The sequence below is a fragment of the Diabrotica virgifera genome, chromosome 5 (genome assembly GCF_917563875.1).
Source record: "Diabrotica virgifera virgifera chromosome 5, PGI_DIABVI_V3a".
Taxonomy (NCBI): Eukaryota; Metazoa; Arthropoda; class Insecta; order Coleoptera; family Chrysomelidae; genus Diabrotica; species Diabrotica virgifera.
The window spans coordinates 144663707-144678278 of NC_065447.1; the positions used below are offsets into that span (position 1 = coordinate 144663707).

Here is a 14572-nt window from a genome sequence, read left to right on the forward strand (position 1 = left end):
GTTTCGGAGAGGTGGAATTGGGTGGGGGCATCTGCGCGATTTGAGAGAATCGCACGGTTTCAAGTGTAGATGTGGGCCCGCGTATCAGCGTATCATTACAGTTTATTTAGAGAAAATACAGGAAGAGGTAAAGCTGAGGAGATACAGAACATTACAAAGGTTGAAGAAAAATTCGAGCATGCGTTAAAATTCGATTTGGAAAAAGTGAAAGAAGGAAGAGACCGTCGGGAAGTAATTGTATACAGCTCTAATGAAAGCAGAATCCAATTTGGCGGGGATATTAGAAAACGAAATCCGGTACCTTTCATTAAAATCCTAAAAAACAAATTCCAACATATGCAGAACTTCGAAGACTGCAAAGAAATTATAAGAAGCCATCTAAAAGACGGAGCTGCTATGTGGTTTGAAAGCAAAGAAAATGAGGTGACTTAATGGAGAGATTTTGAGACACAATTTTTTATAATGGTGCCGGTGCAGGGGAAACAGGTTAAAATTGATCATTGAAGTTGTTAGAACTAATATGCCTTGTACTTATTACAAATGGACAACTCGAGGTAGAACTTAACTGAAAGTACTTTGAAAAGTTTATTTGACCTCGTTAAAACCTATGCATGGTCAACCAAACGGGGGCTCCCTTGGCTAGTAGTTACGCCTGCATCAAATACTCCATCTTCTCATACTAAATTGTATCTAGCTTTGAGGTCCATTTACTGTTGATGTTTCATCAAGCCACTGACAATCTTCTTCTTCAAGTGCCATCTCCACGACGGAGGTCGGCAATCATCATAGCTATTCGGACTTTGGAGACGGCTGCTCTGAAAAGTTCGCTTGATGTACATCCGTACCATTCTCTCAGGTTGTGCAGCCACGATATTCTGCGTCTCCCTATGCTTCTTTTTCCACTGACAATAGGTGCCTTTATTGCTTTAATACATTTGATAGAGAAATACGGCGAGAAGAAAAGAGAGCTACATTTGGTATTTATAGATCTTGAGAAGGCGTAAGATACAGTTCCTAGACAAGAGCTATCTATGGAGATGTGTGAGAGACAAATGGGTTCCTGAGAAGTACGTAAGGCTCGTGAAGAATATGGCTCGTAAAGAAAAAGAAGATGAAGGTAGCTGAAATGATACGGTGGATGCTGGGTAAGACTAGAAGGGACAGGACCAGGAACTACTTGATTAAGAAAATAGCCGGGGTGACTACAGTCTCAAAAAATACTCAAGTAGAAAGACTGCAATGGTTTGGTAACGTAAGACGTAGGAATAAAAACTATGTGGAAAGAAGAATAGAGCTGTTAAAAGTTGATGGAAGAAGAACTAGAAGAAAACCGAGGAGAAGATGGAAGGACTTTGTGACAGGGGACTTAAGAAAGAAAGGTTGAGGTGAAGATATGATGAACAGAAATAAGTGGTGAAGAAGAGTAAGAAACAATACGACCCTTGAAAAGGGAAAAGCTTAGAAAGAGGAAGAAGTATATTTAAAAAATATGAAAAAATCGTAATTTTCTTGTAGTTCTATGATAGTAGGTATATGAATATTCGTCAATGATTTCTATTAAACTTAATTTGAATACAGAACATATTACTGTTTACTTTATTATGTAAAATTAATAATTATTTAAATGTACCTTCCTTATATTACAGTGTGTTTCTTTCTTAGCGATATCGAGCTAAAATGGTAATTCAACTCGTTAGATACCCTATATAGTAGTATGAAACTTCATTTTGTAAGAACAGCTATTATGAGCGGTATCTAACTATGAAGAAATATACATAGTGTCCTATTAAAAAAATATTTATTTGCTTTACGACGTGATTATTAGGTACTCATCCTGTAGATTTAGGCATATCATCTAAGTCAGTATCTATCTATTATATCATATATCTATCTATATCTATTAGTATCTATCTACATTATTGCCTACATTTTTTCTGAATAGCTTTTCTAGATATAATCAAATGGAATTATCGGCTAATGTCGTACAAAAAATTCACCCTGTATATATTAAAAATAAAACACTGAAAAATAAACATTTATTTATTTACACGGCTCTTAATATATTCTTGTATTTCTACAACAGTTTTCCCCTTCGTTTCCGGGATCATAAAATAAATAAATGTTGCCCCAGCTAGACAAAACACGCTGTACATCCAGATACACCAATACAAGCCTAGAAACTCGTTAATGATGGGAAAACTGGCCGTGGCGCAAAAAAGGCATATGCCCAACATTGTCATTATAAATGATACGCCTGCTGCTCTAACATCTGGAGTGAAAAGTTCTCCCATGATTGCCATCGGAATTGTCCCAATTCCTAGGGAGTAAGTTATCATGAAACCCACTATACTGGTCAAAGGTATCCACTGGAGTGAAGCAATCCATGAGGAATTTATGTGTTTGAGGTAGAAAAATCCGCCCAACATTGAAAGTGGTATAGAAGATCCTATTGCAGAGATAAGAAGCATATACCTTCTTCCAGTTTTCTCAACAACAAAGGAAACGATTATAAAACTGACAACTTTTATAGAACCAACTACTATTGCCAGATGATTACTGTTGTACTTTGTGCCAGCTGCAATAAATATAGGTGCCATGAATTGGACCAAAACAGTAACTCCTGAAAAAACTTGTATCATAATAGGAATAAGTGCTAAAAGCATTGCGTACCTCTTCTCCTTTGTCGAGAATAAGGTAAATATATTACCAGAGGAAGAATTTGCTCGAAGTTTTAAAGCTTGTTCTATTTGGTACATATCGCCCTCAATTTCTTTCTCATTTTTATTGCTTCTTAACTTTCTAAGAGCGTTTAAACATTCTTCCCTTCTACCTCTAGATAGTGAATAGACTGGAGACTCGGGTGCACATACACAAAAGAAAATAAAAAGTAATAATGGACTAAGTGATAATAAAGTAAATACTCTTATCGTGAAAAATGAGCCCACTACGTAGCCAAACAGGCTGCCTAAAGGTGGCATAACACCCATCAAACAACCGTATCGAGCTCTGTTGTGGTCTTCGCAAATTTCTGTCAAATAAACAGGTAAGACAGTTATAGATGCGTTAAAAAACATAAATATTGCACACCGGAACACAACGATACAATACACATTGGTACTAAATGCTAAGCAAACAACTGCTAACATCTCCCCCAAAGTAATGATCAGCATGGACCTTTTTCTTCCAAATATTTCTGCCAATTGTCCCAGAAATAAAGGTCCCGCAAGAGTTGCTAATGGTGGAAAACCAGCAATCATCGATATTTCGTATGTTGTTGCCGTTCTTCCCAAAGGATTGTCATCAGAAACGTTTGAGGTAATTTTGGGGATTACGGGTGATGTCCACACCAATTGGGATCCCATAATAGTGGCAACCACCGTACCTTAAAAGAAAATTATTTTTAGTTACAAAGCTCAACAGACCCTGAAGACTTAGTGCTAAAATACAATTAATATAATACTATATTCATCTCGGTTTGTTGGTCTTTCTGCCAAACTTTCTGTACACTATCAAACCATTTTTGCCTAGATCGTTCTTTCCATCTTTTCGTGATTGGGCTGTTCCGTTTCATGATCATCTAAGGCTATCTTTTAATTCTCATCACGTGCCTCATCCATCTCACTCTCTGTTCCCTTATCGATGCTTGGTTGGTTGTATAGTTCTTCTAGCTTGCTGTTTGTTTGTCGCACCCAATCTGCCACTGTGTTTGTGTAGCTCTGAGCATTTTCCTTTCCTATCTGTCCAATATTTGCGTATTTGCCTTTTCATTGTCCATAATTCACTAACATACTTCACTGTGAATCTTTAACCTTGTTTTTATGATACATACTACATACTGTTAAATAATTTTTATGGGGAGAATTTAAAAAAATTAATTTTATGTCAAAGACCACGAGACCGTAAATTTTCATGACTCTGTATATGGTCAAACTTTGTAAATAAAATAATTTTCGTAAGAAGTTTTCGCGGAAGAGAAAAATTTTAGTGGTAAAGTTTCTACGAACAATTTATACATTTCAACAGAACGGACTACAAAAGGTTGTTCAGAAAGTTAATGTATTCCGCGGTTTGATTGAAAAATAGACCGTGCCTTCTAAATGGTTTCCCAGAAAGAAACGGATAGTAAACAATTTTGATTAGTTTAGAATAGAGGGTTTTTCTAGATTGTAAGTAAAATTAATTTTAATATCTCCTGGAAATTGACAAGACAAAAATTTTGTATACAATACTATTTGTTCTTAAGAAAAAAGTAGGAATATGATGTGTGGAGAATGCTTGTGATTGGCGAGAAGACCAATGGAAGGAGAATAGAGCGGTGAGTTTCACATTGATGAGAGAAAAATAATTCATTGTGTAATTACCATCGAAAGCAATCAGTCGAGTTTGAAAGTAGTATTTTTGTGTAAAGTGTGTTAATTTGGTGGCCGTGGAAGCAGATTCGTCTGAGACGAAATCGTGATCAAGTCGAGAAGTACAAACTCCTTGTGTCCGAATAGATTCCAGTTTCTGTCTGGAACGAGTAGCCGTATTATATAAATTTTGCACGAGATATCGAGCTGAGAAAAAAATCTTGGAATCCAAAAATTGATATTGTTTTTATCGAGTCAGAGATTTTAATTTTTTGAAACAGTTTAAAGGAGAAGGACAGTTTGCAGAATCCGAGGAGCACGTTGTGGGAGAACTAGTAACAACACAATCCAGCAGAAGAAATAAGGACGTTAGAAAAGGTTAGTCAGATTATTTGTGAAAAGAGAGAGTTGTTTTGAATTACATATCATATTTGGTTTTATCAACTTAATAGTATTACAGCATAAATTATTCATTCATAAATTCATAGAAGATATAAGTAATCTATTTAAAAAGTGGAAATTAAATTTTGTTTTTTTCTAATAATAAGAACAGTCTACCGATTCGATTTAATGAATTTTGGTTCACAAAAGGAGATAATAGAATTAAAGTTTTTTTTGATTAGATAAGAGAGTTTATAGACCTGGATCTAGCGTACCAAAAAAAGTTGATTAATAGCAACTTGAAAATTTGTTAATAGCTTAACGGTGTCTAGTCGGACAAACTTTGATGTATGGGAACACTGGAACAAGGGAAGTTTTAATTGTGGAACAGGTTAAAAATTTGGAACGTCAGACTACGTAAACGTTCCATGTAGTTTGTCGGACAGAACTTCCAATTGATTTATTACCATTTTATTAAACTTTCATGCAAAAATCAAACGGGTGTTTATCACCAACTGGGCATTTTAATGAGTGGAACACGAAGAACATGTCAAATGACAGAAATCATGTTGGTTAGTAATAGCAGGCTGATTTTTGCATGAGAGTTTAATGAAAGGGTAACAAATCAATTGGATGTTCTGTCCGACAAAATACATGGGGCGTTTTCGTAATCTGACGTTCCAAATTTTTAAACTATTCCACAATTAAAACTTCCCCTGTTCCAGTGTTCCCGTACCTCAAAGATTGTCCGACTAGACACCGTTAAGACTAATAGCATAAATTTGAAAAAAAATTTATATTTATGGTATAGTTATAGTATATGAATAAATAGTAGTTATAAAATTTATTAGTTTAAGTATACAGGGTGATTCATTAAGAATGTCCAATCTCAGAGTTGTAGATTCTAGACCTCAAAATATTGAGTTACTGAGTTACTGAGTTACTGAGTTACAGGGTGTTTTATTTAAAAATTTATTAATTATTTTTACCCAGTACGTTAATACTATTTCACATAACCTTATCATACTTGGCACAAAGTGTAGGTACTGTACACCCTACGAAATTGTGATAAACAAACGTTTCTACATAATACCAGAGGCGTACGACAGGGGAAAATGAATGGATGATCCTTCTCAAATTCTACGCCACTGGCGGAATTGCTATTTTTGCGCAATATTTGGATTCTTCAACACTTTCTGTGTAAATAATGTACTCTTCATTAGTAACGATAAAGTCATTATTTTTCGAGATATTTGAAGTTGAAAATGAAACGGCACAGCAATTATGTGCTATGCATTGTGCCCATTCACTTTTAATTTCAAATATCTCGAAAACTAATGACTTTATCGTTACGAATAAAGAGTACATCAATTACATAGGAAGTATTGGAGAATCGAAAAATTGTGCTAAAATAGTAATTCCGCCAGTGGAGTAGAATGTGGGAAGGGTCAACCATTCAATGTTCCCTGTCGTACGCCTTTGGTAGTAGTCAGAAACGTTTATTTAACATAATGTTGCATTGTGTACACTACCTACAAATAGTTAATATTTCACCCAAATCACTTAAATAAAATGTGGCTCCTTATTGAATTGCAGGATATTTGATTTAACAATTTAAAAATTACCTATTTGTACCCAGTACTTTAAAAGTATTTGACATATCATTATAACACTTGCCAATAAGTGTAGGCACTGTGTATCCTGCTAAATTATGTTAAATAAACGTTTCTCGCTACTACCAGAGGCGTACTACAGGGGAAAATAAACGGTTGACCCTTCCCAAAATCTACGCCACTGATGGAATTGCTATTTTAGCATAATTTTTAGATTTTCCAATACTTTCTATGTAAATAATATACTCTTCATTCGTAACGATAGCATCCTTAGTTTTCGAGATGTTTGAAGTTAAAAATGAACGGGCTCAATACATTAAACCAAAATAGCTATGCCGTTCCATTTTCAACTTTAAATATCTCGAAAACTAATGGCTTTATCGCTACTAATGAAGAGTATATTATTTACATAGAAAGTAATGGAGAATCTAAATATTCCACTAAAATAGCAATTCCGCCAGTGGAGTAGAATTTGGGAAGGGTCAACCATTCACTATCCCCTATCGTACGCCTCTGGTAGTGGGCAGAAACATTTGTTTATCATAATTTCGTATGGTGTCCAGTACCTATATTTTCTGCCAAGTATGATAAGGATACGCGAAATAGTTTTAAAGTAATGGGTGAAAATAGTTATTAAATGTTTAAATAAAACACCCTGTAACTCAGTAACGAGCCACATTTTATTTAAGTGATTTGGGTTAAATCTTAATATTTTGAGGTCTAGAATCTATAACTCGGAGACTGGACATTCTTAGTGAATCACCCTGTATTTATTTTCCCTGTTTTGTCCTGGATAAAGCAAGTAACGAGAAATACTAGAAGCCACAAAATAAAGGTAATACATCCAATCAATTAGCCCTGAGAATATTTTTTATTAAAAAATTTATTAAATTCTGGTTTTGTTTCATGAGTAGCAATTAAAATAATTAATTAATTAATCTAATTAATAAGATACTTGTCAATCTCATAACAAGGAGAAAATACAGAGCATAATAATACATATTTGGATTTCATCTGTGGACTTAGACTTTCCATTTTTGATTTCTCTTTGCTAATCTGGCCTTTACTTCCCATTCTTCTTGACTTTTCTCTTTTAGAATAACCCCCAGATACACAGCATGGACCACTCTCTTGAATTATATTCCCTTGAGTCATTAGATATGAAAGTAAACTGTCCCTCCTCTTTTTGCTCTGTATTTCTGAGCATTATGTACTTTGACTTTTCCTGGTTCATTTCTCGGTCAAAATATTTTGCCTCCTTTTCTAATCTTTTTATAACATTTCTTATTTTTTTTGCTTGTTTTCGTTAGAATAGTAGGATTATCAGCGAAGGCCAGACATTGATATTCATTGTTTAAAATTAATCCGGTCGTTTTAATTCGGCTATTTCTGATTGTTGTTTCCAATACCGAATTAAAAAGTACCGTGGATAACGAATCTCCTTGTATAAGACCTCTATTTATTTCAAATTCATCCGATGAGAATCCTCTCCGTACATACTAAACAATTTCGTCATTCATAGTCATAGTCATTCGTACTAACCTAACCAGTTTTGCAGGTATGTCCAAGGAGCTCAGTGCTTCGAACATTTTATTCCTCCTTATCCTATCATACGCTTGTTTAAAATCTATGAACAACGCATGAAGGGTTACCTTATGTTCATAGCAGGTAGTTGTACATCCTTTTTTGCAGTTCTTTCCTTCCATTCTTTAGCATTTCTGCAGTTTTTTCATTTTCTCCCGGTCTTTTATTATTATTGAGCCCATTGATTATTACCAGAGAACGGCAGTTCTCGCCAGTGGCGCACACCTACACCCCCTACACGCGACACTATATATACACGAAATTTTCGGTTTTCTAAATCTGACTGAATTGAAAATTGGGCCAACTCTTATCTTAAAGTTCATGAAAAGACTAAGACTCACCCATTCATATGTCAACCATCCATTTTGGTTCAAGGGTGTGGATTTTGCGGCCCTTCCTATTTAGGGTCTGTTTTTCGTTCTCGTCCCCAAAACTCCCGAAAACTTCGAAAATTTAACTCCGACCTTTGCGGCTTCTAATAGAAGCGATCATTACCTTTCCAACGCATGTCTAATTTTGAAAATCGGTTATACCGTTCAAAAGTTACCGAGCTCAGAAATAAGACTCAATTTTAATTTAAAAAAGGGAAAATGTTTGTGGATATGTATGTATGTATGTATGTATGTGTGTGGAAAAGTTAAACCGATCTGAATTTTTTTTTCTGTGTTTGAAGAGGGGGTGAGGACTGATTCAGAACCGGTTTAGTTTGTGAGTTTTGACTACCCATAAGCCAGCTATAGGACTTGGTAAGTACAAAACGGCATATTTTTTGGCGGTATATATCTTTGGTTCAAGAAGAGACAGGAGAACAGCAAATACACCAAATCAATAGCGTTGAGTTAAGCTTTCAAATGGTATTTAAGCTGTCAGGATCAGACATACACACGGCTCAGTATAGCCGAAAAACTGAAAAGCTAAACTTTGAAAATTTTGGTTTTTCGACAATTACTCAAAATTTCAACTTACGAATTACGCCAATAACTGAGCGTTTGCAGAAGAACTCTAGACGAATCTAACGGTGTATACCTTATATCCGGGAAAATTCGAATTTTTAAGTTATAGGCTTCATAAGTATGATCAAATTTATTTCTTATGGGAAAAACGGTTTTTCAAGCTCAATAATTCCTGTAATAGCTTCAGTTATCATACTTGACCTTAGATGCATAAGATACTACTTGTCAATACGTTTCAAATTCATGTTTAGTGAAGAAAATCGGTTAAGCCGTTTAGAAGTTATTAAGCTACAAAAGTATAATCCAATTAACGATTATTTGCTTAATGGTTTATGTCAGCGGTTCTCAATCTTTTTGAGTGATGTACCACCTACAGTTGTTTTTATTATTTTTGGTACCACCTATATTTTTAAATTGTATTATCAATACTTACAAAGTACTACTATTTTAAATTTTTCTGTGTTTTGTGTACCACCGCCAATAATGATTTGTACCACCAGTGGTACATGTACTACAGATTGAGAACCTCTGGTTTATGTAGTTGTAGTGGTTACGACCCTTATTTGATCTGGCAACGGGCAATCCGAGTTCATTTACCGGCCATCCCAATATTTTTTTCAATCTATTTCGAATAGAAAAAAATCTAGTGTACATTCGATGGATACTAGATCATTTGGGAGATAATACGACAAAGGTGACCATTTATAAAGCTTAACGTGTAATCGAGAAACATTGCATTCAACTTTATACATTTAATTTATAAATAACTTTGATAAACTCCTGATACAATAATTAAAAAACCACTAAACGCCGTAGAAATGAGTGGCGCATACAATATTCCAGCTACAAAAGATCTGATATGAATATTACGTGGCGCGAAAATGTATTTTCATTTTGATGCAAAACAAAATTCTAGTTTTATTTTAAAATATTTTTTCATAATATTTGCTAAATTTGAAGTAAACGCGCCACAAAAGTGTTTCAAAATTCAAACTGTATCAAAGTTACTTTTTGTGGCGCGTTTTACTTCAAATTTAGCAAATATTATGAAAAAATCTTTTAAAATAAAACTAGAATTTTGTTTTGCATCAAAATGAAAATACATTTTCGCGCCACGTAATATTCATATCAGATCTTTTGTAGCTGGAATACTGTATGGCGCCACTCATTTTTACGGCGTTTAGCGGTTTCTTTTATTCTTGTACCTTTAATCTCTCCTTCTTTAGGTAGTTCTATTAGTATGCCATCATCCTCTATAAGAAAGTTTTCATTCTCATCTGTATTTTACCCATTAAGTAGTTTACTAAAATGTCTCCCATATTTCCATCACTGATTCTTTTTCACTTGTAACGCTCCTTTCGCACACTAAGAATTTGAACGTGCGACCATTAGAACGCACGATTGAACGATGACGTTCTAACTGTGGCTCAAGCAATCCTATGGTAACTTTCACATTGCACCGAACGTTCCAACCGCCGCACAGTGTTCAAAATTGGTCAAAACGTGATCGAAACTAAATTTGTTTAAACTGTAAAAGTGATCCGGCTGAAAACTTGGAATATTTGAGGTATTATACCGTATAACGAGTATATTATAACAGGGGTCGTTTTTTTTTTAGTTTTCATTCCTTCATTAGGGGATGAATTACTTAAAAAATATCGTAATACAGGGTGTTTCATTAAGAATGTCCAAATTGATTTGTAGATTCTAGACCTCAAAATATTAAGATTTAACCCAAATCACTGAAATAAAATGTGGCTCGTTACAGAGTTACAGGGTGTTTTATTTAAAAATTTAAAAAATATTTTTGCTCATTGGTTTAAAACTATTTGACGTATCCTTTTCATACTTGGCAAAAAGTGTGGGTACTGTATACCCTATAAAATTATGTTAAACAATCGTTTCTGCCTATTACCAGAGGCGTACGACAGGGGACAGTGAATGGTTGAGCCTTCCCAAATTCTACGCTACTGGCGGAAATGCCATTTTAGCACAATTTTTCGATTCTACAATACTATCTATGTAAATAACATACACTTCGTTCGCAACGATAAAGTCATCAGTTTTCGAGATATTTGAAGTTAAACATGTAACGGCACGCATATTTAATTAATGTATTGTGCCGCTTAATTTTAAACTTCAAGTATCTGTATTACCAATGATTTTATCCTTAAGACTGAAGAGTATATTATCATTATATTATCATTATTAATGATAAAATCATAAGTTTTCTCGAGATATTTTAAAATTAAGCGACACAATATATTATTCAAAATATCTGTGTCGTTACTTGTTTAAGTTCAAATATCTCGAAAACGAATAATTTTATCGTTAGGTGTGAGGAGTATGTTATTTACATAGCGAGTATTGGAGAATCGAAAAATTGCGCTAAAATGGAAATTCCGCCAGTGGAGTAGGAATTGGAAAGGGTCAACCCCTCACTGTCCCCTATCTCGTACGCCTCTGGGACTAACTAGAAACGTATATTTAACATAATTTCATAGGGTGTATAGTACCTACACTGTCTGTCAAGTATGAGAAGGATACGTAGAATAGTTTTAAAATACTGAGCATAGTTTTTAAATTTTTAAATAACACACTCTGTAACTCTGTAAGGAGCCATATTTTATTTAAGTGATTTTGGTTAAATATTAATATTTCGAGGTCTAGAATCTACAACTCAGACGTTGGACATTCTTAATGAAACACCCTGTATATATATTTTTAACAGTGTTATGAGCGGTAAGAAATACTCAATACTTTTAGAAAAAACACAGTATTATTGGCACACCCGGTATACAATGACATCTTACCCGTCTAGCAACAATATTATTACGGAGATATTGTTAAAGAATAAGGCTATAACATATTAAATAACTTAAATCGGACAAGAGGTTTAGGAAATTCGAGACATCAAAAATGTCCCATTTTACAGGTGGTGCGTTAATTTTGCTGCTTAGTGTATTAATATACACGGATTATGAGACATATTATGACGGAAGCTCGAAACAAATGAGAAGCGTTGAAAAACCCTATAACGTATCTGCGCGTAGAGCTAACAATTTTTGATTAATTCGCGCACATTTACATTTACTCCAAATCCCAACATTTTTCCCATCGCGCCTAAAGAAATATAACTTCAATAGATTGTTAATATAGCTATTTATAAAACTAATGTATACAATATGTTCTCTATTAAGCAAAAACACTACTTCATTAAAACTAAAATCTCTTTTCGCAACCCCAACAAATATCATGTGTTTGACATACATGTAAACAATACGTACGAATGCAATTAATTCAGACTAAATGCGCCCAGCGCTCGATGCAATGCGCCATGTACTCAGTTGCGCAGTTTTCCGCAGTTTGTGTTATATATTTTTTTATTCCTTACATTGTAATCTTTCATCTAGTGAAGGATTTAACGTGGCACAAGATGGCACAATAAACGTAATACGCTGTCAAACATTAATTTTATCAAAAATTGTATAGGTTTTTAGACAGCCGATTTTATCAAAATTATAATCACCTTTCCGTGAAGCTAACTATATCATTTTAATCTTTAAAGTATGTATTTTTATCTCCAATAATTACTTTTACATTAGCTAGCCACATAAATGAAGTAGTAATCAAAGTAAAAGGCATATTCTGAGGATTTAAATTTGATGTATAAAATTATATTGAATTTTGTACTTTTGATCATTAATACATCTGGCCCTAACAAACTTAAAAAATCAATTTTTGCTGAAAAGTGGCATCATGAGTAGTACAAACAAACCCCTTAATTTCGGCATTCTCAGATTTATTTATTTTTTTGACTTTCGATCACGTTTCCTTCAATTTTGAACACTGTGCGCCGTATAATGAGAAAGGTATCATATATGATTGCCGGAGTCATCGTGCGTTCAAATTTCTAAGCGTGTGAAACGAGGGCCAGTGTTCCATCTAGTAACCCGTTTCGTTTTTTTATAAAGCGACCGCATTTCTTTTTTCTGAAATTTTCCAATACAGAAATGTCAACAATAACATTATAATTATTTCAGAAAAAGAAATACGGTCATTTTATCAAATAAACGAAACAGATACTAGATCGAACACTGACCCTCGTTTCACACGCTAAGAAATTTGAACGTGCGGTGGTTGGAATGCACGCTGACATTCCAATAGTGGCTCGAGAAATCATATGATACCTTCCTGATTACACGGCGGTTGGAACGTTCGGTGTAATGTGAAAGTTACCATGGGATTGCTTGAGCCACCATTGGAATGACATCATGCGTTCTAGCGATCGCAAGTTCATATTCTTAGTGTGTGAAAGGAGCGTTACGAGTGAAAAAGAATTGTTGATGGAAATATGGAAGAGACATTTTAGTAAACTACTTAATAGTGGGTAAAATATAGATGAGAATGAAAATTGTCTTATGGAGGATGATGGCATAATAATAGAACCACCTAATGAAGGACAGATTAAAAGTATAATCAATGGGCTCAAAAATAATAAAAGACCGGGAGAAAATGAAAAACTGCGGAAATGCTAAAGAATGGAAGGGAAGAAGTACAAAAAAGGATGTACAGCCTTATAAAGAGAATATAGGAAGAGGAAAATATGCCCAAAGATTGGACCAAAGCTTTATTATGCCCCATATACAAAAAGAGGGATAGATTGGTGTGTGAAAATTACAGAGGTGTTGCCCTGTTGGATACTTGTTACAAGGTATTAGCCAGGATGAAAAAGAGAGACTCAACAGATTAGCTGCGTTAATTATTAACGCAGCAACAGAAAACAGAAGCACTTGGAGAGAGGAAAGTACCGAACATAACATATGAAGTTAAAAAATTAATGATATAATTACCTGAAAGGATTGTCATGATAAAGAAAAATGTGTCCGGTTTAGCGCTTTGGTTTTGAGGCTTAAGTTGGACGAGGTTGATCTTTTCTGCATTTTGCGTATTGTAAGGTACATATTCCACCCCATGTTTTTCACTGGGCTCAAACTTGGTCATGACGGAACAGTTTTTATCCCCAAAATCTTCTTCCTTTCACTAGCACCTCACTCACTGCTAGTTTTGGCAAACTGTTTCATTCACATATTTTTATGACGTTATTTCTCCCCTTAATCCATAAATAATAAAAGAGAGATTAACAATAATTAACTTGTGTTTGAGCTTTTGAATATTTGCAAGAAAAACACAATTAACTTGTTAGCTTGTGATAATTTTTTAAATAGTTTTTAGCACACTTGAATATGTGTACAATAGTTTAGCACACTGTATACATAGGTAAGTTTTTTGGCCATAGTTTTATTGTTAAGATCATTCTGCAAAATACTTATTTGCATATGGATATCAGACAATGGGAGTTTTTATTTGATATTTTTGCCTAAGAATTTAAGAATCACTTATTTACCAAAAAAAAATCAGTTAATACTATGTTGCTTTGCTTATAAAACGTCACCATTTTAACAAATTGTCTATTTTACATAGACATAATGGAAAATCACTGTGTAGTGAAGTCAATGGAGAAAAATGAAACAAGATAGAACTTTATATCAAAAAGTTCTAATCCAAAAATTGGTGCTTAATTTGTTATTAAACAAATTAACTGCAACATTAGTTGTTTTTTAAAATACCTACGAAAATGTAAATTTTACAAAAAACTGACCTAACCATTGAAAAATTCAGAAAATTTTAC

At 34.1% G+C, this 14572-nt stretch overlaps 1 protein-coding gene across 1 annotated transcript; it reads right to left on the bottom strand.

The window, feature by feature from the left end:
* Nucleotides 1-2022: 2022 nt before the first annotated feature.
* On the bottom strand, nucleotides 2023-13974 carry LOC114331800 (facilitated trehalose transporter Tret1-2 homolog). Its single transcript, XM_028281462.2, has 2 exons — nucleotides 13734-13974; nucleotides 2023-3382 (listed from the first exon to the last, which is right to left on the bottom strand). The coding sequence occupies exons 1-2, from the start codon at nucleotides 13882-13884 to the stop codon at nucleotides 2037-2039; spliced, it is 1497 nt and encodes a 498-aa protein (XP_028137263.1). The 5' UTR covers nucleotides 13885-13974; the 3' UTR covers nucleotides 2023-2036.
* Nucleotides 13975-14572: the final 598 nt, after the last annotated feature.